At 40.0% G+C, this 23603-nt stretch overlaps 3 protein-coding genes across 8 annotated transcripts; 2 read left to right on the top strand and 1 right to left on the bottom strand.

Annotated features, from left to right (window-relative positions):
* Positions 1 to 10: 10 nt before the first annotated feature.
* On the top strand, positions 11 to 5482 carry LOC136428158 (peptidyl-prolyl cis-trans isomerase NIMA-interacting 1-like). Its single transcript, XM_066417487.1, has 5 exons — positions 11 to 272; positions 2319 to 2435; positions 3434 to 3507; positions 3801 to 3909; positions 4125 to 5482. The coding sequence occupies exons 2-5, from the start codon at positions 2378 to 2380 to the stop codon at positions 4343 to 4345; spliced, it is 462 nt and encodes a 153-aa protein (XP_066273584.1). The 5' UTR covers positions 11 to 272; positions 2319 to 2377; the 3' UTR covers positions 4346 to 5482.
* On the bottom strand, positions 5284 to 16251 carry LOC136428152 (protein phosphatase 1 regulatory subunit 42-like). Of its 6 annotated transcripts, XM_066417470.1 has the most exons (10): positions 15610 to 16245; positions 12653 to 12819; positions 12122 to 12260; positions 11415 to 11646; positions 10707 to 10835; positions 10229 to 10273; positions 9275 to 9451; positions 8241 to 8460; positions 7131 to 7297; positions 6538 to 6653 (listed from the first exon to the last, which is right to left on the bottom strand). In XM_066417470.1, exons 1-9 carry the CDS (start codon positions 15739 to 15741, stop codon positions 7162 to 7164), a joined length of 1377 nt encoding a protein of 458 aa, XP_066273567.1. In that variant the 5' UTR covers positions 15742 to 16245; the 3' UTR covers positions 6538 to 6653; positions 7131 to 7161. The 6 variants fall into 6 exon arrangements, with proteins under 6 accessions (XP_066273565.1, XP_066273568.1, XP_066273569.1 ...); XM_066417468.1 differs by lacking the exon at positions 7131 to 7297 and having other exon boundaries at positions 5284 to 6653; positions 15610 to 16251; XM_066417471.1 differs by lacking the exons at positions 7131 to 7297; positions 10229 to 10273 and having other exon boundaries at positions 5284 to 6653; positions 15610 to 16250.
* Positions 16252 to 16512: 261 nt separating this feature from the next.
* Positions 16513 to 23225, top strand: LOC136428153 (uncharacterized). Its single transcript, XM_066417476.1, has 5 exons — positions 16513 to 16932; positions 18744 to 18935; positions 19322 to 19738; positions 20989 to 21189; positions 21634 to 23225. The coding sequence occupies exons 1-5, from the start codon at positions 16624 to 16626 to the stop codon at positions 21802 to 21804; spliced, it is 1290 nt and encodes a 429-aa protein (XP_066273573.1). The 5' UTR covers positions 16513 to 16623; the 3' UTR covers positions 21805 to 23225.
* Positions 23226 to 23603: the final 378 nt, after the last annotated feature.

Raw genomic sequence — 23603 nt, 5'->3', positions numbered from 1 at the left:
GTTCCCAGTCATTGGGCAGCTCTCGTACTCAGGGTGCAATTTTCAATATTATAGACCCAATAAGGTTTTTAAAGACGTATAAACGCAAAAATAGGAAAGCAAGAAAATCAGAAAACCCTCAGTTGACGTCGTGTGTGTTGAGACTGAACTAGAACCAAGTCTAAGGATGGTTCTCTGCCTCAAGGGTACAGATCCTAGTCGTGACCTTTAACCCGGTTGGTGTGCAACTCGCTGTCAAGGCAGAAACATCCAGGCTCATCATCTCAACAACGGTAGGAAAAACGGGAGATTTGTTCGTCAATTTGATATTTAGCTATCAATAACATGGAGTTAACAATGTAAGCAGATTCCCTCGTATAAGTAGACAACAGTTCTATAATGTGGGGTATGAATATTTGACGCTTGCTGCCGATAGAATTATGATGTTGCTGTAACGTTATAAATTTTAGCATGACTTGATTATGATCGAGTATGTGTTGAGGTGTGGCTGGTAGGTCGGTTTGTTCTTTGGTAGGTAGGTCTAGGTTGCAATAAAGTTTGTTGATAGCTATGATAGGTCGTTCAGTGCAATGTAACTGATGATACTGTCATGTGTTTTAGACAAAGGTTTTCCATCCACATGGGAAAAGCCTCACTGACTGTCCAAAATATGGGTCTCTGTATGATATAGATATGATATAACGTTACATGATAATCTTTATATGATAAATATGCAGGAACAACAGGTGTAGACGACCAGAATATACCCATGACCATAAATATTCCCCAGGGTATAGTCTGGCTTCGGCCAGTTATCCCCTCACCACCACCCCAAATTATATCTTTTAAGTGCATTAAAGGGGCATATTGTGACATGAACACAAAACAAAATTCTTTGTTTTTGATTATTTTTCTACATCATTAGTTGAATCAACCTTGGTTGAATCTACCTTATTACACTGCACAGCAATATTCATCACGTACGGATGCGACTTTGAAGTGTCGTGCGAACGTCTTGAAAAAAATTATATACGCAATCCCCGCCGCCGCTTGAATTGGCCGCCATCTTGTCCAACATTCCGAACACGCGATCGAACGCCCGACGTTCTGAAGTTTGTTCACTTGTGGTGATTTTCCTGTGACGCTCGAACTCCGACCGTAACGGTCGATTTGGATTTCTCGTAGCGTTCTACGCTGGCTTGTTTGCATATTAACTTGCGGGACGCAAGTTAATATGTAAATGAACCAGATTTTACACGTTTTGCGTTTTTCGTCGTTTATTAATGGTAGAAATGTGACAAAATGACGGGAATATGTTGGAAATAAGTAACAAATAAGTTACAAATGTACAAAGGTTTTCCATCCACATGGGAAAAGCCTCACTGACTGTCCAAAATATGGGTCTCTGTATGATATAGATATGATATAACGTTACATGATAATCTTTATATGATAAATATGCAGGAACAACAGGTGTAGACGACCAGAATATACCCATGACCATAAATATTCCCCAGGGTATAGTCTGGCTTCGGCCAGTTATCCCCTCACCACCACCCCAAATTATATCTTTTAAGTGCATTAAAGGGGCATATTGTGACATGAACACAAAACAAAATTCTTTGTTTTTGATTATTTTTCTACATCATTAGTTGAATCAACCTTGGTTGAATCTACCTTATTACACTGCACAGCAATATTCATCACGTACGGATGCGACTTTGAAGTGTCGTGCGAACGTCTTGAAAAAAATTATATACGCAATCCCCGCCGCCGCTTGAATTGGCCGCCATCTTGTCCAACATTCCGAACACGCGATCGAACGCCCGACGTTCTGAAGTTTGTTCACTTGTGGTGATTTTCCTGTGACGCTCGAACTCCGACCGTAACGGTCGATTTGGATTTCTCGTAGCGTTCTACGCTGGCTTGTTTGCATATTAACTTGCGGGACGCAAGTTAATATGTAAATGAACCAGATTTTACACGTTTTGCGTTTTTCGTCGTTTATTAATGGTAGAAATGTGACAAAATGACGGGAATATGTTGGAAATAAGTAACAAATAAGTTACAAATGTGAACCTTAGTGTAGATCTTTCAAATTCTTACTATTTGTAGTTTTTGCCCACCAGATTCTACAATATGCCCCTTTAAGTCTGTCCTGGCCCAAGATATACTTAAGCATACGATTTGCAACCAAAAGGTCTGGTAGATATTATGTACTGGCAGATATTATGTACAATAGTGCATGTGGTTATTCAACAATATCTGTACTGTCTGCCACTGGTATAGCATTGTATTATTTCGTAGTTTGTCTCACAATTATCCCATCCTGTATTTAGGTTGGAAACTAGAATTCAGAAGAAACTATAATCCAGGAGAAGCTGTGACATCAAAAACAATGGCAGATCACGGGGACCTGCCAGAGGGCTGGGAGGAGAGAGCCAGCAAGAGCCAGGGTTGGACAAGTTCTTAAAAATTCACTGGCGCTATAGCCGCCTAAGCCTGTAGTATGATAAGGGCCAGTACATGGGCTTTTCCACTGATCTGAACCAACTTTTTCCTGGCCTGAAATTTAGCTTTTTACTTGCAGCAAGGAAATCCTTTGGAAGAAAACCACTTTTAAGTGTTTAATGTATAGACTTGGTGTTGAGGATATCTCAATGGGGGTACCAGCCAAAAGTATTTAAAGTTACAAGAGAAACTGTTAGAGCACTGGTCTTTAGACCATGTCCTTTTATAACCACTGCATCCTTCCCATGTTGGTATTATAAATGTGTGTGCATAGAAATAGTGTGCAAAAATGCATGCTTGTTGGCCAAGGTCTACCATTCACAAGCCCCTATACTTCCTATTGTAAACATATACGAAAACGGCTGTCAAAAGTCACCTACCTGAAGTTTAGATCATGGAAAAGTCACATTGGCAGTGTAGTCTGACCTCTAAAGTGTCAATCTAATGAGTTTCGCCGATTTTCCACCGGCGCAAACTGGTGAAATTCTATCAAAACATGGCAAGATGACCTTTGACCCCCCTTCACAAGACCTGATCACATCCAAACTACACCTATCTTAAAGTGTACCGGACACTTCAAACATAGCTAAAACCCTGTTTTTCTAACTAAATGAAATAGCCACAACCCTTACCTGTCAATTCCAGCTCAAAAACACCAACGTTTCCAACAAAGAGGCCTCCTACAGCTACTTTTAACAAGCATATACAAGGCGATTTCTATGGTATTATTTTGGACCCTTTGCGCATGACTGTAATGGTGACCTTTGGCCTGTTACTATGCCAAGCCAAGGCAATTTTTTAGCCTTAAGTTACTTAAGTGGTAATATTGGCAATTTGTCACTTGTACATAAATGTGACAAAGTTGTGCCTGAACATAAACTATATATTTACTAGTAGGTACTCATCAAATCTGAATTTTAGTGTTTGCTTTACTTTGATATAGGAAGAGCTTACTATCTGAATGTGCATACAAAGCAAAGTCAGTGGGAGAAGCCTACAGATCCTGCAACATCTCAGGTAAGACTATTGCAACAATGTGGAACGGGGAGCTATGGCGTTTTTTGTCGGATTATCATATTGTAATGTTTGATTCAAGGTGTCACTTGTCTCATAGTCAAGCAACCAGCTGCATGGTTGAAAGTAATACTGTCAGTCACTGCTGATGAATATGCATTTGTAATGAAGATGACGTTCACCAGTAGCATGTTGTTGCACAGTCTATGTTTTGATTAATTTGTGATAGATTTTAAGAATAAGAGATGAAGTTGATGACAGATGTTTGTGAGACTTCTTGGGACTGTCTTCCACAGGTGCGCTGCTCCCACTTACTGGTGAAGCATGTCGGCTCCAGACGACCTTCGTCTTGGAAGCAGGACAAGATAACCCGCACTCAGGAGGAAGCCTTGGAGATGATTAACGGTAAGCTACGGTGTGAATCAAAATAGGAGTCTCTACAGTACAATTGATTTTCCTCTTACAAACTTTAACTTTTAAGGTTCTTTATCCTTGAAAATTTCATCTTGATATTTTGTAAAAAGGGAAGATAATATTTGAAATGGAAGCAACACGGGAAAGGTTTTGATAGTCGACATGTGTTTGGAATTATCGTCATTGTGTATTTCTGTTGTCCACAGATTTTCGTGAAAGAATTGTGTCTGGTCAGACGACACTTCCAGCCCTGGCGACTACTGAGAGTGACTGCAGCTCAGCTAGGAAGGGGGGAGATCTGGGCTTCTTTGGAGCAGGGCAAATGCAGAAGCCTTTTGAAGAAGCAACCTTCAAGCTGAAAGTGGATGAGCTGAGTGAACCAATCTTCACTGATTCTGGCATCCACCTCATACTTAGGACTGGGTAGTCTTAGGTTCAGCTTTGGCATCGACATGCTAATCAGTCATAAATGGCTGTCATGCATTTTACATGCTTGATTGAGGCAAAGTCCCAAATTTCCTATATGTACTGTCATTGAAATATGGTACAATATGCTAGAGTGCTTGATAGAAACACTACCTGCGATAGATACAATTCATGTACTTCTCTAGTAAAACAAATCTTTTTTTGGGGTTGTGCAAACTTCCAAAGACATAATTGCTAATGTTGGGTGGCATCAAGATAGCAACTATCATGTAAAACATTGTACTGTAGTGTACTGTTGTAAACAGTGTGGTCGTCAGGCAAATCAAGTATTGCAATCAAGGCTATAAGTAGTAATGGTGTTTTGACTATTGTTAGACCAAACAGGCTGTAAAGCTACTCCACTTCAGCTGCAAGTTTATTGAGATGGTTAAAATGTTCCTCAGAAAAGGTCCAGATTTTTCTACATTTTTGTTGTTTTGTTTTGGTAAGCTTTGATATGATGATCAGCATTCCAGCTCTATCCTAACCTCACATATTAGTCATGCATCAAGGCCTTCCCAACACATCCTGATATAGGTGGCTTAAGACCAGCCAGGCCATGGGTTGGTCAGCAAGGTTAGCTCCAGTCCTTTTGTCAATAATTTATGCAGAAATTCTGCAATGAAATGGTGAGATATACTCATCAACAACTTAATCTGTTAATTGTTGACATAGGATGATATTATTGTCTCATTTCTAAATGTAGAACTAGTAAAATGAATCACACTGAGGCCATTAGTTGAAGCATGTATGCTCACCAATGATTTAACTCTGTCCTAGCTGCTGATGGAACTTACATTATTCTCTACCAATTGTCCAGCACTTGGGGTGAAATTGGGTGAATTGTAATAACGTGAGGAGCTATTTGGAATGAAGACATTAATAAAGCTATACACGTAATTACACCAGGCACAGATGCTGTACTGTGCACTTTATTTCAACATTTGCGCAGAAGAGTCAAATTCACACCAGCAGTGATATATTGTGTTTGTATGTCTATTGTGATTCCATGTTGATATATCAATCAGTACAGTCATGTAATTCAATTTCAAGCTACAAAAATGGTGGATTAAACATATTAAACAAGGTGCATGTACAATTCAGTTCTTAAATTTTTTTCCACCTGTAAAGACAGTCATCTTCTTGCCCAAGTCACAAAATGACATTCCAAAACAAACATGGCAGAACACAGGAATGTCGTTGATATAAGTTACAACAAAAATACAACACTTCCAAGTGCATAAGGAAAATAGCAGCAGTCGGCAGATGTTTCACTTTGAAGATCTGTCTTGTCAGGACGAAGTATATGAACAATCCTCTTTGGCAAAGTTAACATTATTTGCATTGAGAAGGGTCAGCCCTTATGTGGCACTGTATACGTACAAAATGATCGAATCCCATCCCATACATTAGGAGTAACAAAAACCAGCACTTACTCCCTTCTTACTGACTTATACACAACGTTGTTTGCACAAGAGTGGTGCTCAATAGTCACCAGTGGTATAAACACCAGTAATCAGAATTTACAACCTTACATGAAGTTGTAATCAATTCAAAATTCTCAGCAGATACACAACTGTTGTGTTTACTGTTACAGTTGTACTTCCTGAAAAAGATTTATCAAGGCCTTGAAGTACACCGTAACACCTTCCTAAGTCAACACAAGTCATGCTGAAAGTAACGTTGACTTCTTACAAACCATTGCCAACATGAGCATCAAAGCTTACACAGCAGTGTTTCAGCTGTGAGGCAGATATTGCCAAGAAAACCTCAATGTATTGTTTTTAAAGATGAAGACATGGAGATTTACATATGATCATTTCTTCTTACCCAATGCCCCCCAAAATTACATCCGTAAAGTAAGAGCAATCACATTCAGAATAACAGCTTTTATACAGCCATCAAATTATAAATAAGCTGTCCATATGATGGATCTACACATAAATTCCAGCAGTATCAGTCAAGTAGGAGCCTACTATGAACAGTGGTGATATTCAGAATACTACCTCCTGTCCAATTTTCTTTGAACACTCCTTATATACAATATGTGAATGGATCCCTTTATAAAACGTGCTGGGGTGGAATGTGTGAGCAACATTTAACACCATCACAGAACCTTGGAGTCTACAAATTGGTTGGAGCTGCGCACGTCTATGGCTTTCGCTTGGAGCGACGGTCTGAGGACAGGAGAACTTCTGATTGGTGGAGGCAGGTCCCTCGGGATGGGCGTGCCTCCTGGTTCACCCACTAAGATTCTTGCATACCTGGATCTGATGGAAGGTAGAGAAAAAGTTTTGATACAATTTACACACAGCTAAATAATGATTTTTTTTAATGGATATTAACAACATTAGTAAACTGGTAGGGACAGAAAACCAAATCTTAAAGGAGAGGTCACAGATGTTTACTTCTGAAACAGAATGTACTTAGTATCAAAAGTGAAAAGTTTCTTACTGTTATTTCTTACCACTACCAATATCTTTTGTTGTAGGGATTGTAAGTTCACTTAAGAATTCTATTTTGTATTGAGTCCAGGCAATATGATGCAGATATTATGTAAAGAGTATCCCAAGGAGGTTCCTAAATGTTGACCTTTTTTACCCAGTTCTGTCACTGTCATTTTTATGTTCATGTCATTTCTAAAGGTTATAAAGTCTTACACAGACTTCCATCAAATATCATAAAATGATAAATCTACGTCTAAGCCCACCACCAAAAAAAGGCACCGTCAAGAAATAATGACATACGCTTTTATTGCACTCTGGGAGTGGGTGGCAATCATATCTTGGCAGACTTAGGATGGATGTTAGTGGGAGGCTCGGGTGTAAAGTTAGTAGGAATGGAGACAAACTGCTGGTCAGGGTCAACCGAGGAGGGCACAACATGAGCATCAGGGGCCGCCTCCCATACTCGCCTGGAGGGAACAACCATGGCAACAAACACAGCAAACTGTTAGAGATAACAAACACAGCAAACGATTAGAAGAAACAAAAACAGCAAACTTTTAGGAGTGACAACACAGCAAACCATTAAAAGTGTTAGAAGCAGCTGCTCTGAGCAGAGCACAAGGCAATCTGACCCTGATTGTCCATTACTAAAGGATTCCAAACTCTATGCTTTAAAATTGTCAATGCTTTTCTGTTGGAGAGAAGCTTATGCATGCAAAAGATGTCTTTTAAATTTTCTTGCTGTTCATCAGATTCAATCGAAATTTTCCATTGTTTAAAAAGTCGAAGGGTTAGACAGAACCAGAGCATGATCTGTGTACAGGTGTCAACACTGCACTGTGCAATGCTCATTCAATCATGAAACACTTGTTGGTTGGTTACTGATAGCTAACTCAATTACAGTAACTCATACAACATTGGCATGATTGACTCTCTAACTGCTATGGATATATCCATGCAACAAAACCTGTGCTGGTTACAGTGGATATAATCAACCAAGCTAGTTAGTACTTGACTGTAAGAACAGTGAGAATCACCCTTCCTCCTTACACAGAATTCCTATTCTAATAAAGATTATAACTGACACATAGAATTAAAAACTATCAAGGATTCCAAGATTTGTTATGATGAATGTGGTGATGATTTGAAGTAAGATGATTTCAGTCCTGGCTAACTATGTTGGCCAGCATTTTAGTTTTTTGTTGAAATTTAGTACAGCACTGATGCAAGGAAAAAAACACAAAAAGAACTTGTATCAATAACTGGTTAGCTGATGAAGTTATTTTAAACAGATAAAGGACACTAAAACTTTATAGTAAAAGATACATTCAAATATGACAAAGGACATGGGTGATATTAGTCATTCTTCAGAATCTCCTCAACCTGGATAATTAAACCAGTGAGACATACCTAATGGGTGCCTGTAGGTCACTAAGGCTCTTCTTTGGCAACTCTGCGATAATCTCGGTTTTCTGGGCGAGCATGTCGCCTCGTCCCATCACGTCTGCCGAGCCGGGCAGACTGCGAGACCGCGCCAGGATGGCCTCAAACTGTTTCCTCGCTCCCGGGAGGCCTGGCATGATGTAGTTTCTGAGAGGAGCGTGAGGAAGCTGCAGAGGTGGCAGTTCACCTGTACATGTGGATAAACAGCAGGTCAGCAGGAGTAACCTGTGCAACAGGTGGGTGAGAATCATTCAGTAGAACAGCTGCTCACTGCACAGTAGCTGTAGAATGGTGTGTTATGGGAAGGGCTATTCTAGAAAGTGGCTGTCAGTCAAAGCTTCCAGTCAACCTTTGATCTTACTATGCTCTATGACCTACAGATAAAAATGAAGCATGATCTTCTGGGGGTAATTGAAGATGGACATTTGGGCAATTAAGTTTACCTTTTGATGAACCATATTTCAGAGCTGTTATTCATTCTTATCAACTATATGTATATCTAAGCATGAGGCTAAACATTCCAAATAGAAAAAAAAACATTGCACTGATGCCCATCTGATACCTACCAGTACTTACAAACACATCTTCCAGTATTATATTTTGCCATGTCTGTGCTTAGCGCCACAGTTATCCATATTGGCTGAGCATGACATTGTGATCTGTGTTGCTTATTGCATACTGTGCAGTGCTGAAATAGTAAGAAGGTAAATCATAAAGACATTTTTACACACCAACAAATAGAATGTTATGCGAGGATGCAAAGGAGTGAAATTTTTGTTATTCACAACAAGCTATGATTAGTGAACATTGGCCGGTGTTCTACATCTGTAGAAAGTAATATCACAAATAATTGTTACCTAGAAGTACAAAAAAGAATTGTGCAAGGTTATTCTAAGCCCATTAGTACTTCCCAGTGCACCTTCTGTTGTCATGCTGGCTGCCCCATGCAGTGCTTGTCTCCACAATGACACCACCACCACCTAGATTCTACCACAACTTACAGCGGGCCACGTTGCCCAACTCATCAACAGCCTGGTCCTCCAGAGGCATGCTGGGAAGCTGTTGGAGAGGCTGAAGCCTCAGACTGTCCCGGCTCATCATGGGAAAATTTGGGCCTGAATGTCCAAACAGCTTCCTCAAAAATGCAATTTCTGGGTCTGCAAGTTCTGAGTCTAAAGCTGAAAATACAATCAAACATTATGCTAGTTCTCAGGTGAAAATGGCATTGATGATATGTCTTACTTCTGTTTCTCCATGCGGACACCTCTTTCCTTAATCCCTATTGAACTTAGTCTAATTAATACATTACCAAACATCTGATGATGCGGGTGTGGTGTTAATACAGGGTTACATGGGAAAGAAGTCCAAAGGTTAGTTTGAATGACTGGCCTGGGTGGTCTCAAAATTGTTTTGTAACATAACCTACCTGGAGCGTAAAGCTGGGATCAAGTACTCACTTTATTTGCATAACACTGCAAATAAGATCAAATGGCGTGTCCATGAAAAGCTTTTAACAGTCAGTACGCCTGAAGTACAAATTAACAATGTATGGCACGTACTTGGCAGTGTGTTGGGGTCTTTGTAGTTGTTAGGACGTTAAAGTTGTTTCTGTTAATTTTTTTTCTCTCTTATACACTTGGATGCAGATCCAATAGATCGACACCGCCGTTGAAACATAAAGATGCAAAATAAAAATGCAAATATTTGACAGACATGCTGTATCAGTTCTAATTGGTCAAACCACTAATTGATGCTATGCTTTCACTGTTTGAACTGCTAATTTTGATGGACAGCCAAGATTGGTTTATAGCTAGGGTTGGGGCTTGGGGGTGAGCAACAAACTGATCACATTCTGTTTTGAAGGCATGTTTTGAGACGACCCATTTCAGTCATGATGACTCAATGTACATGAGAACCTTATGCCCATAGACTCTCCACTGCTGGTCTGTACTCACACTCAGGCAGGTCCTCTTCCACTGGGATTATCTCTACTTTTACACCTAACATTAACAAATGGAAATGTTACAGTACCTGTCATTCATTATTACTAGACAAGTGTGAGCATGTAATATCTGCCTCAGTGCATGTCCTTTGGGAGTAGAGAATAGTATATTGTGTAGTTATCACAAATGCATCTGAGAAATAGTGAAGCAACCCTGTCAGATCTAGGGCTAAACAAAACTACTGTAGACCTTATAATCAACCCATGTCGCTGGAAGGATTAAAAAACATTCACTATTTCATTATAACCATCTTAGCTTTAAGTATATCAGATATATTGATCAAAACAATGTCCACATAAACAGCCCTTACTTACTTAGTTCTGAAAATGTTTCTGTCATCATGCTCAAGTTAATGAGTAATGCTGCAATAACCTTGTAGGTTAGAGGGATCCTACTTACAATGTCTTTTATAAGTATATGATGTGCTTACGTCTTGTTCCGTCTGCATCTCCGTTCTTCTTCCTATCTTCCCGCTGCCTCCGCCTTGCCTCCTTGTTTGCCTTCCAGCTCAGCAGGAACTTTCTGGCTGTCTCGTTGATTTCCTTACCATCTAGAACTTCTGTTGAGTAAAGAAAATAAAAGATGTGGTCATACATGATGTATGTATGGTACCTTCCAATGTGTCATGTAGTTTTGTGAAATGTAAACCAATAAGGACAACAAGAAGAAAAGCTAACAATGTAAACTGTCATGCTAATTGTGGACCTGAATAAACTCAAAACTCTTGATGCAACCCAATACGGAAAAAATCTTAAAATCAATGTGAATCAAGTCTGAGATGACTTTTTTACTGGTTTGTTCAATACAAGGCCATAGTTGACCACTTCTAGGCATTGAACTAAGTTGATGGAAGATGGAGATGATTATGCTAGGAGATAGCAGTGAAAAGGAAAGAAACTCTGAGAGCTAAGGGAGCTTGCAAGATGCAAGGAACGGTGGAAAAAGATTAAGGAAGACTGAATGCAGCTGCAGGATGTTTCTACGACTGCAGATGGTGATGATAGCAGTGAACACTGGTTCTGAAGGCTTGCAGGTTGTATACGGGAGGGAAACATTTGTCGAGAGAATTTCATAATCATAGTTTTGCAGTCAGTGGAAAGATGGTGTTGCTGTAGAAGAGACTGGTAATCAAACTCACCGAGTGACCCTGACATGACGATGACCCTGTCCCTGTATTTGGCCTTGCGGCAGAGCGGGTTGCCGACCAGCTCCAGTCTCCACAGGTTGACCCAGCCCGCCAGCACCTGCGCCAGCTCCTTCATGTCCTCCAGCTGGTTGTCAGCTGCCATGAACTGGTTCAGGTTCCCCAGGCAGCGGAAGTCCTGAAGGTCCTCCAGGTTGTTTCCCGACACGTTTAGAACACATAACGCCTGAAGAACAACAACAGGGAGACGTTTAGAAGTGAACACATAACGCCTGAACAACAACAGGAATAAAGTACAGGTCAGGCCAAAGCTTTGTTGTGAACAGAAGTAGGTGTAAGACAGTAAATAAAGCAAAACATGAAAGTGCTGAGTCCTCCAGATTGTTTCCCAAGATGTTCAGAACACATAACGACACCTGACCAATTAACAATAGGGATAATATAAATGCACGTAAGTTTGTCGGGATTTAATTTTGTGTTAGGGAGAAAATGGAGTGTTTTCTGTGATTTCTTAGTTCGTGTTTGAAAGAAGGAAGTAGATAGGCAGAAGACAGCACAACCATTTTTGCTGCTTTAAGTTGTTAAACCACTGCAAAAAAACAAGCTTTGTGAGCAGAAGTGGGTTTTCGAAAGTGAATGAAACATAACATGAAAGTATAAAGTACAGGAGAAACAAATTGATTTGTGACAAGTAGACTGACCGACAATGCTTGTATGGACCTGGGATCAAACAGTAACTTCTCCCCAGGTGGTAATCTTTGGTTCTCTATGTGTAGCTCCTTCAGATTCTCCAATTTTTCCAGACCTTCCACAACTGTGATTTCATTATTTCCTAGGTACCTGGAGTCATGGTAGAATAACAATTACATAGAGTTACAACACATTGTAAGCTACATTTATTACATATTATGGCTAAGCAAAATAAACAACTAGACAAAATATAGCATGTAGTTGAATGAAAGTTCCAAAACAGCTTGAAGATTGTGATTTGAACTTGAAGTGCTTTGTATTGAAGTAAAGAGCTAGTACCAACGGTTAAACAAGACATACAATGAAATAAGGATGACTTGCAATGAGGTACAACCAATAGATAATGATTGAACTTTCTACGTACATGTTTCATTCTAAAGTATCATATGACTTTGATAAATTGCCATAGGAAAGAAAGCCATAGTGTTATTTGAGTACATGGTAAACAAGCAAAGTCCTAGAGCAGGTTAATGTACACTTACAGTTTTTCTAATCTCCTTAACAAAGACAGGTTCTCTATTTTATTGATGAGGTTGTTCTGCAGGTACAGGTGGGTGAGGTTGGAGGCGAAGTGCAGGTTCTGTATCCTGGAGATCCTGTTGTCGTACAGGTATAACACTGACAGGTTCTTACACAGGGACAGGTCGTCCTAGAAAACACAAATGTAAGGATGGATAAAATCGCCTTTTTAGACGATAGCTTTATGGCCGTTCCGTGGACGATAGCCGTTTATGGCCATTCCATGGACTATAGCCGTTTGTGGATGATCCCTTGACGATAGCCATTTGATTGCCATATTTGCAAACGGGATCGGTAGTTCGATGTTTGAACAGATGACATTAGTGTAGTTTGCCTTCAGATTTTTAAATAAAGGATATCTAGTGTTGTGCCTAAGCAAGGAGGTTGAAATGAAAAATTTTAACCTCCTTCGTTTAAGCATCAATTTACTGTGTAGATGTAATTCTTTTGTCTACAACAGTTGTCTCAAGAAGGTCTCTTTAGCCTCCTTGGTTGTCTCCTAAAAGTCGTTCTTTCACAGCAGTATCTCAAGAACTTTATGTTTAGGGAACACCATCTATCCCTTACACAAACACACGCCTCTGCTAGCACACAGGTGGAACAATGGGAGTTCTGTATGTGGAGACAACCTGTTTGTGGATGAACAATCGTATCACCTGCTTATCACACACCTGTCTTTGGGCAGGGACAGGTTGTTATGGTGGGTTTACTTCTGTACCATTGGTAGACTAAACACAGGCTCAAGCCTACCATCCAAAAGGGTACCTGAAATGCATTAACTAAGGCCAACAAGGTTTTATCTGGGCCATTCAGAAACTTTTCATTGTCCTATCCTAAAGAGTGAAGCTACAGGCCAATGTTTGCGATAAACTGCTGGTTCATAGTGAAAGCTCAGTCAGTGTGAAAATTTAACAATCTGAGTAATGGGAGTAATGGTTCAAACCACTGCAACATTAATTATCATCATTAACTACTAACAACAAAAAGATAAGTTAGAATAATTACTTCCAAACACCTTATTTGTCCCCATTAGCTAATTACGAGCCAGAATTTAGACCATAAATCAACAAAATATTCCATCCAAACTAAAACACTCAAAGGGTAAGCTCAGGCCATGTGAAAAGCAAAGTCAACTACAGTTCTGCATATTTACAGAGAAATTAAACAGCAATCTACGGGGCTATGTATCCAACTGGTACAGCCACCATTCAGCATAACACAGGCGTGGCAATCATGGAGGTTCGTATTTTAAAGGGTCAATTTTAAGAGGTTATATTATAATTTATATAATCTGGCATTTTAAACAAACATTGGGGTGAGCATCCAAAAACCAATTTGGAGTATTTGGCTTATTTCTTGCTGTTAGCAAAACAAACCAACAGTTAAAATTGCTTGTCAGTGAAGTTGTCAGCCCTACAAATGAAACCCTAGGACTACTCTGACAGCTCCAGACAACTTCAGACAGAGGAAGCCATCCTTCTCTCTCCATCTGCCATGGCTAGCCTAATTGTCCTTATCATTAGGATAACAAGAAGAGATTTGTTATGTAAACTATTGGGAGGGGCTGAGTTCACAGTTCCTGTCATGACTGCCACACCTCTCACACTAATGAATAAATCATGACATCAATACCATCACAATCCAGGCTTGTTCTAGTACTACTCTACAAGCAGACTTTTGGCTCCAACTTGTTTTCCACATCTTTTTAGGGGGTTTTATTGGGCTTTCTATTTTGTCAGGTTTTCTTTTGGGCTGGCGGACAGAATAGAAAACCTGATAAAAATGCCTAAAAATACATTGAAAACAAGCCGGAGCTAACCCTGCTTGGAGAGTGTGCTTGTTCTCTCTGAATGCACTGTGTCAATGACAAGTAGGCACTTCTATTCTCATGTTGCTGGGGTTGCATTCAATTGCAATCAAACTTCCAACAAGGCATCTCAAATAAACCTCTCGAAATAATTGATTTATTATGAATGCCTAGGTCTGACTTATTTCTATGAGTAATCCTTGGGGACAAACTAACAATACTCAAATCTCAGACCTGCTTTTGTGTAAAACCAACTGAACTGGGTTATAAAATTTCTGATCCATCAGTCAAGGAAAAGTGTTGGTGTCATTATCAATGTACACTGTACAATGTGCTTAAACTGACATAGGCCACAGGGAATTGTTTAGTCTGTATAACGCAAACTCCAGCTGTCCGGGGGTTTCTCTCCCCTCCCCGCGGGTTACAGGGCTGCGAGCGGTCACAAGAGGCTTGATTGAATTCAGGCTAGGAATTGTTGTGTAGCTCATTTTATGCGGTTGGTACATGTATTTCAATTACAAGGTACATTATATATGACAACCACACAGAGACCGACTGTAGACGACAATCTGAAAAGGAATGTCATAGTCATAGTCCGACTCAAGGGAGAATTTGACTAGGGTACATATGATTCAGAGCTCTCAGAATTTTTCACACAAATGATTGAATGAAAATACAAACCTAGTAGAGGCATGTGTTAGACTAGCGATGTCGACTCAACGGGGCCACATTCAAATCTAATGTAGTGAAAGTGGCCCTGTTGAGTTGCTATGCGGCTAACTGTTAGTGTTGGACAAATGTTAAGAGCTATTAGGAAATCCCCTAACATTAACAATAACTACAATCAAGAGAATTATTTCTATATATTCAAGAAATTTGTCACAGTATCCTACACATCCACCAGAAGCATCATTCAGTCTAAGAAAAATTCCACTTGGATACAGTGGACAAAGTATCCAATTAAACTGTATGATACATCATACATGATCTTGTAAGGCACAAGATTCTCCTTCATTGAAAGCATCAGATTTTATCCATTTATGTTGAATGATTTCTTAAATGCATTGTCATTATCATTAACACAACAATGAGTATATCAGTTATTTTACTTACTATTTCATCGATATGTCTCTCCTGGAAGTACAGATGTGTGAGTCTTCGCAGGTATTGTGACAGTGGCTCGTCACGTTTCCTCTTGGTGTGAGTGTTCACCCGTGCTATCAAGTCTATCGTTAACCGAACCATGTTTGAAAACAAGTCAAGTTTTTATAACAACAATAAACTTCACTCCCAACAGTGCTTCAGAGAGTCTTCTTTACTCCTCCTTTTAAGGTTGTCTATCCAGGTGAGTGGGTCCTCAGCATGTCGAAGGTAAGAAGTCGGATATATAATCAAGTCGCTGATCCGAGTCAGGTGTGTTTATGGTCTATTTCCTCCGACCATCAACATGTCCGACCAGACCTGTGGGAGGGCACGTACCACAGATTTCATCAAAACAACCCACAGGACGAGATTCTGCCCGCTTCCTGTCACGTAACCGTCACAAAGCCGCGCGTCCTTGACTTCTTCAGGGCCACAAAGTCGTCCCAAAACGCCCTAAGCAAACAAGGTGCTCACATATAACCCCATGTTCGTGACTGCATCAGTGTACGCACCTCTGGCCGTGCTAACGAAATACTCGATTAAACCGTTTCACTCACTTCCCGCCTTATCCCTCAACAAAATAGTACCCAAATAAAAATGACTTCAAAACAAATAAAAAAGATTTCTTAATAATTTTGATCTTTCTAGAACAAGAAAAGGAATTAAGATATTATTTCGAGTGAAATATATTCCGTACACTACAGAAATATTCGTGATATGGATGCGTATGTAACGTTTCGAGGGTAGAGTGATAGGGCCAACGGGATATCTGGTGTCACGTGGTGCAAATAATAACGTTGCCACGGCGGAGAGATTTCATGGCAACCGGGTCAGAGGTCGCAGTGATCTCACAGCGCCTCCTGGCGGAAATTATGCAAAGTTCAGTGTACTTCAAGTTTGTGTTCGGCTGGTACTCAGCGGGAGTGGTGGCGGACGTGGTGTATGTGATCAAGGTCCCTTACGTAAAAGCCTTGTTATCAAGAAATGGAAGAGGACGACGGACCCAAAAGAAGCTCACCGCTCGGCGACCTTTCCCTCGACTCCCAGGGCGACAATTCCGCCAAAAAGGCACGAACCAACATGGAAAACGACGGTGAAATCACGGGGGACCCCAGCGACTGTGTGCACGCCATGCAGTCCTTACAGACCAAGACGTCCTCCATCTTAAGCCCTGGCCACCACCACGACCCTAACATTCACGTTCACTTCCCCGATCGGAACGTGCACGGACCCGACATCTATGTGGATCTGGAAGGACCAGACACTTTCTTTGTGCATGTTGGATTCCTTCAGGTACCTTCAACAGCTCAGTTGTTATTAATGGCAAGGCTATTATAACGTATACGTTGTTACAAGCGTGACCCTACCACCTGTCATGGGTGGCAGTTTGTTGTTATTCCAGTTCTACAGGTCAACATTATTTATGCATTCACTCATAACCCGACAGCAGTATTAAACAGTACGAAATTGTAGCCTTTTCTCTTTACAATTAGGAAGAAATATATAACAACTGTTGGTGTTGTACATGACAACAGTTGCAGTGTATAATCTTTTTTCTCATGTACTCAATCAATGGTCACACGTAACAAGACCCTACGGCCATTTCAAGGTTACATGCTTACATGAATTGGACTGGAACAGCATTTCTTCTCCCTAAGTCAGGAAGTGTCAGGGACGCCATGATTGAGATAAGCTCAACAGACTGACCCAAATTAAAACCTGCAGCATAAGGGTTTAAGTACTAGCATATGTTTTAAGCATACAAATGTCTAATTTACTTGCCAAACAGGAAGAGGTTCCAAATGCAATGATCAATCAGTCCATGAAGCAACATTCCTGTTTTAAGAATTCAAACATTGTCTTTATGCATGAAGGGGAAAAATTAAATGCTTGTATTGTAAACATTTTTTATTATTGGATCATCTGTGTATGTGCTGTGGTCAAATAAGAATTGCTACACAGACTTACTCGATACAAGGATATTTGAGACCATATCTTGGAGAAGATGAAGTGGGTGTATTATGAATTAGTAAGGCTTAGAATGTAACCCAGACACATTAGAGTTAATGGAATTCTGTCGAAGTGCCATCATCATGGAAGGGTAATATCGACAGTACTCTACTCAAGTACCTCTGTTCAACCATTGAAGGAGGTTATATAACCTCCTTGGTTCAACCATTATGAAACTGGTGCAAAATCAATTCGGTTTGAGAAAGGATTTTGTTTTTTACTTTTCCTATATTCTTGTGTAGAAGCTAAGTTGGAACACAACATTTTGCAACAATGAAGGTATGATATGCATAGAATGCCACAAATTAACATACCATTTGTAGGATTATGTCTGTGCATCAGAACATGATGATTGGCTGATAGGCCAGCTCATTTTCCAAAGTTGCAATAACACTTAACCAAGTGGAAGCTCAAGGGCAAATGTAACAACGTTTGATGCACAAGCTCACTGCCATTACCTGCCAAACCAGAAAGCAAATCCATGTTGATTCCAGTGCATTAGCAGAGAATGCCACATATTGATTAAGAGTAGCAGTAAGTACAAAGTATTAGATTGAAGGATATTCTGTTTCATAATTTCCTTCTGAGGCTTCTCTTGTTAAAACAATTAACCAATATTGGAACCAGATGCCTAGTGAGAAATGTCATGGCATCCAGATTTCAACCTGGAAGAGTGGTGATTCAAATGTATATCTAACTTGATCCTAAGCCTCAGAGTCCTTGCTATGATTTTTTAAACATCAATTCTAAGCAGTTTTTTCTGTGGCCTAATTGGTAAATGAAAACGATTTTTTGTCATAAAATGCAAATAGCTGAATCAAGTTGCCATACTGGTTATCTTAATTCTCAAGCAGATTTCCACCCTGGAGTCCAGCCTTGTTACCTGAATGGTTGGCCCCACGGCCACTACCCTGCCAGCTCTCATGTCGCATAGTTGGCCATAACAGCAGCATTACCAGGGCCAATTTGATACTGTCGACCAATCTAATTATGTCAGTCAATTTGATATTGTCCCCTGCCCCTTGGAAATCTGCTTGGAGGTAAGGTTATCTCACACCTGTCTGATTTAATTTCTTGGATTGTGTTGTTCACAGATCCATCGCAGATACGAGGCGCGGTTCATCCTGCAGCACAGGTTCGGCCTGCAGCTGTGTGCCCCGCCCCTGCAGAACTCTGAAGTCGTGACGATACGGGAGATCACTCCACAGACCGCAGGAAAGGAGGAGGGACACGACAGCCACTCCGTATGTCTGGAGATTCATCCACTTACAGAGGGCATCTGCAAGGTAGGTATTTCACATAGGTTGTGTTTTAGTCTGTTCCCAAATTCAAAAACCTGAGGCAGATTTCATCTAGCACATGTTAGTGAGCATGGGCACATATGATATAGTGTGTTGAATGAATGAATAACCTTCATTTATCCTGGAAATACTCTGTCGGTCTTGGCTGCTCCTTCCAGAGGTCCAGTAAAATTGGATTTAACCTTGGGTTGAACTTGAAATTGAACTTAACTTAAATAGCAGCATGGTGTAACTTCAATTTGTTCCCAACCCCATAGAGAACATATCTGTCGACATTCAAGTAGTTGGAAGTTATACCATAAATTATTTTTTAATCTTTTTAATGAAAAAGAAAGAAACAACCAATCTTTGCTGATTTGTGTTCTTGACAGGAGGACCTCATACTGACCACAGGCGACTGTGGTACAAAGTCTGTCCACCTCATGGTGTACGCTCAAGTCCTGGCCAGAGACAAAGGACCACCCCTCCTTAAAGAAGGTGTGAAGTGTGTGGGAACAGATAAGGAAATCGTAACAGATCCTCAAGAGATGCCCAAGACTGCAGTACAGTTCTCAGAAGAAGAAGACAAGACAGAAGTAGCTGATCAAAATGATCTGAAGAAGCCTTCGAGAGAGGTACGGTTTGGAGCGGAAAAATTGAGTCCAGTGGATGAAGAGTCATCGACAGACAACAAACATCGTCACCATCCTGCTGGACACGTCCATTTTCCTGCTGACCTCCACGGGCCGGAGCTACGGGTCACTCAGACTGACCAGGACCACTTCTCTGTCAACCTGGGATTCCTACAGGTCAGTCATACTGTTTGATATCTACCTGTAGATATTGTGTTATGTTCAAGCTAGCTGGTCCTAGTACAATGTTTTTGTAAGTTAAAATCCATGTTCTAGCCAGCTGGTCCTAGTCCATTGTACATGTTTATGTAAGTTAAAAGCCATGTTCTAGCTAGCTGTTTTTATACTAAAGACCATGTTTTGCAGAAGTCCATTTTGCTGGATTGCTTATGCAAAGACCCCCTTGGTGCATCCTTTGACAACTTAAGTGCATTTCCCAGCAGGCTCACCACTTAAGAAGAAAGTTTTAGCTGTTAAGGAACAGTAGAACAAATAACGTCTTCACACATGCTTATAAGCTTGTTGCTGTTGGAACTTGTGTCAGGGTAATTTATAGCTCAGCTTGGGCAAAGAGAGAAAATTGTACTCTTATCTTTGGCTTGGCGACATAAAGAAAACGTGACAAAATAGAAAGCCCAACAAAAATATCTTTAAAAAAACATCAAAAACTAGCCGAAGCCTTAAACCTCTGCTTGGAGAGCAGAAATGTCCTTTTGCTTACTATGTTTCTAAATGTCCTGTAGAGTGGTGTCACAAGGTGCAAGAATTGATTGAAACATACTAATTGCCTTGATGCTTATGGCAGCAGGCATTGAGGGTTCTATATGTTTTAGCAAGTTACATACATTTTTTGCAAAACAAATCAAAAGCACTATCCTAATATCTGCCTGAGCAATGGTTTTTTTATCTCTGATATACAAAAGATTTATTTTATAGTTGTGAAACATGCCTACAATCAGCAGAAGATCAAACACAATACAACTACGGTGTCTTGCCTGGAATACCAATATTACATGCAGCTATGGTTTAGAATTCAATATGCTGATATATTTGCCAAAGCTCTCATGTCCAAAGCTGAATGTCATTTACCCTTTGTAGGAGACATATATAATGGGAGCTTGGAGTATTGACATTAACATGGAATACTGCAGTGTCAAGGGGTTTGTAAATGTCAAAGCACTCAGGTTTGCTAGTTGTAAATCAGAACAGCTGCTACCTTTATAACCGACCTATCCATTCTGGCAGTGGAGTAGGGAGGAGGTAGTTGTATTTAAAACCTAATAATTCTTTTCCATCATGGAGAGATAAACTGTTCTCTGACGAAAAAATTGGACTCGCCAGAAGTTTATCTCTTCATTGTTTTTTTACTAACTCTTATGAACCTTCATGTTCATTCTTTACTGTGTGTTTTTCTGCCCCTTGAACAGATCCACAGAACATACCAGGCCAAGTTCACCCTCAGACACAGCTTCGGACCGTGTCTCTCAGCCCCACCCCTGCAGAGTGTTTACTTCACCATCAAGGAGATTCATCACAATGTAGACAGCAAAGCAGACACAGAGGGGAACCATCAGGACAGCCACACCCTAGTGTTAGAGGTCTGCACAGAGAAGGATGGTGTTGTAAAGGTGAGATAATGTGTCTTTATGCCAGATTATCTTCAAGCGAACTTTACACTGTGACAAAAGAGCTGAAAAGTCATTCACAAATAAAACAAGAAATACGACAATATTTAAAATATCATATTCATCTGAAATACAGCCAGTAGTTACCCATCTGAGTAATGAGGCTTAACTTGCTCGATGCACCTCCTCGATCATGGGATACCCATTTTATGTCCCTTCCAAAAGACAAATGCAGCTCCAACCAGGATGCCCTTCCCCGGATTTGAACCGGGGGGAATGCAGTAAATTTTACTGCAAAAGGATGGAAGATGAAGACTAATAGTATTTTTACCACACATGTATGGATAACATTAAACCAAATGCTTGTACAAAGACTTGTGGTATAGAAAAGATATTGATTGAAGAGGATGCCATTCCACTAACTGCACTTCTGTTTGCCTTTGACAGGAGGAGCTCTTCCTGACAACAGAAGAAGATGCCACTAAGAAGATGTGGGTGGAACTGCATGCCAGAATCATGGGCAAGGGGAAGGGCACCCCTCTGCTGAAGGAGGGCGTTCGATGTACGAAGGTCAACGTGGAGGAAGACTCAGAAATCAGCGACTGGGCAGGCTTCTGATTAACAAATTGTACTTTAGCCCATTGATACATTGGCAGTCATAATGGTCAACACTGTTAAAATGCTGTGGTCTTTTTGCCATGTCTTTATATAGTTTCATCAAGGAGATAATAGATTTGATATACAATTGGTTGCTCCAGGAAGCACCTTTGTGTAGAGTTAACTGTTGTTATAGGGGTTGTCTAGTAGGAAAGTGGATTGGGACTTCCCTTTCGGGATTTAAAGGCACAAAACGTAATCATGGTACATGTAGTTACTTGCTGGAAACCAGGGTTACTAAACTAAGCGTAAGGAATTTATGTGGATAAAATTTATGGTAGTAAGTAAAGATTTCCATATTTTTTACAAGGTGCACTGCTTTCCATTATGGATCACGGTATTTTAGCACAATTTTTCGCATATGAACCAACCAACCAACCACTTTTTTTTCATACAGTCATATGTACAACTGCACTCAATGAAAATTTGCAGAGGTGCCATCTTCTTGACAAAAGTTTCAGAAGAAGTCAGAAGTTACTTGTTGTCCCCACCATTAGCAACATTTTGAAATATTTTTGTCCAACAAACTGTGTTTGTATAGAATATGTATTTTGATATATAGATGCTCAAAGCAGGTTCTATTGGTGAAAAAGTATGTATTTTGAGGTAAGACCTTTTAACTTGACTGGTCTGAATTTCAATGTTGTCTTAGGCATTTGATGCTAAACAGTTTTGAAAGCAATAAACTTGTGGTATCCAGCTAACTAGATCACTGACTTCCAGGGTATTTAGGATGGTTATGATCATTACCTAGGAAGGATAGTATGGTTAGACTTATTACCTACTCCCTAGGCAATGTAAAGCAATAGTTGAGAAGTTGTGCTGTTTTATTATTTTCTATGAAAGGTGGATTACCTGACAGCGACAGGTGTTTTGAAAACACCTTTGCATATTGAAATTATGAAAATTGAGGTGTGTCAACTTTTACTCTCCATTAGAATATACAGTGGTAACTATCCTCTGTTATGTATATAGGACAATGTTGTGCATTGCATTCACATTGGACCATTCAGTGTTGCACTTGTACCTTTTTTTGTGGTTTATTTCATTGCTTAAAACGGACGCCAATTCCTAATGTACTAGTACTACGCAACCTTATCATGGTGATCAGTGAAGATGGTTGCATTTGTCCAAGTAAAATATTTGTCATCTTTAAACCGTGCACTTAAGGTTTCAGTTGTTATTGCTTTTCAGGAAGGCAAATGATGTCATCCTTGCATCTGTTTCTATGTTCATAGTATGTTGAGCTCAAGATATTGTAGTTGCTGTAAGCCTTGACTCCTAACTCTTTTAGATGGGATATCATAAAGAAATAATAGTGCCTGCTATAACTATGAGAAATGTATGCTTGGCAATAAAATTCCAGGTTTATTGGTGTACAAGTTTGTTGGCTGTTTTATTGGCAAATTGTATCAAAATACAAAAAAGTTCCCATGTTCTCGGCTTTCACATGAAACTACCCAGAGTAGGTTGCAATATCGTAAACCCACATAATATGCAAACTATAGATATGATGATCATCACCCTGGTGTATTAATACACCTTTCTCATGCAGCGGACATGATAGAATGAAAACGAGGCCAATGAGGCAAAGAAATAAAATGATTTACGGATTTAGTTTTCCTCCCAAATCACACTAAGTTTTAAAATATGATATCCAATTGTCAATATTAAAGATGCAGCAATTTAGAGCCACGTTGACTAATCCCATAGTCCCCGCCCTCCTCCATCGAAAGGTAGAAATGTAAAATAAAAACATA

The sequence above is a fragment of the Branchiostoma lanceolatum genome, chromosome 2 (genome assembly GCF_035083965.1).
Source record: "Branchiostoma lanceolatum isolate klBraLanc5 chromosome 2, klBraLanc5.hap2, whole genome shotgun sequence".
NCBI lineage: Eukaryota > Metazoa > Chordata > Leptocardii > Amphioxiformes > Branchiostomatidae > Branchiostoma > Branchiostoma lanceolatum.
Note: the sequence above shows the minus strand (reverse complement) of the source record. Positions and strands in the feature narration are given on the sequence as shown.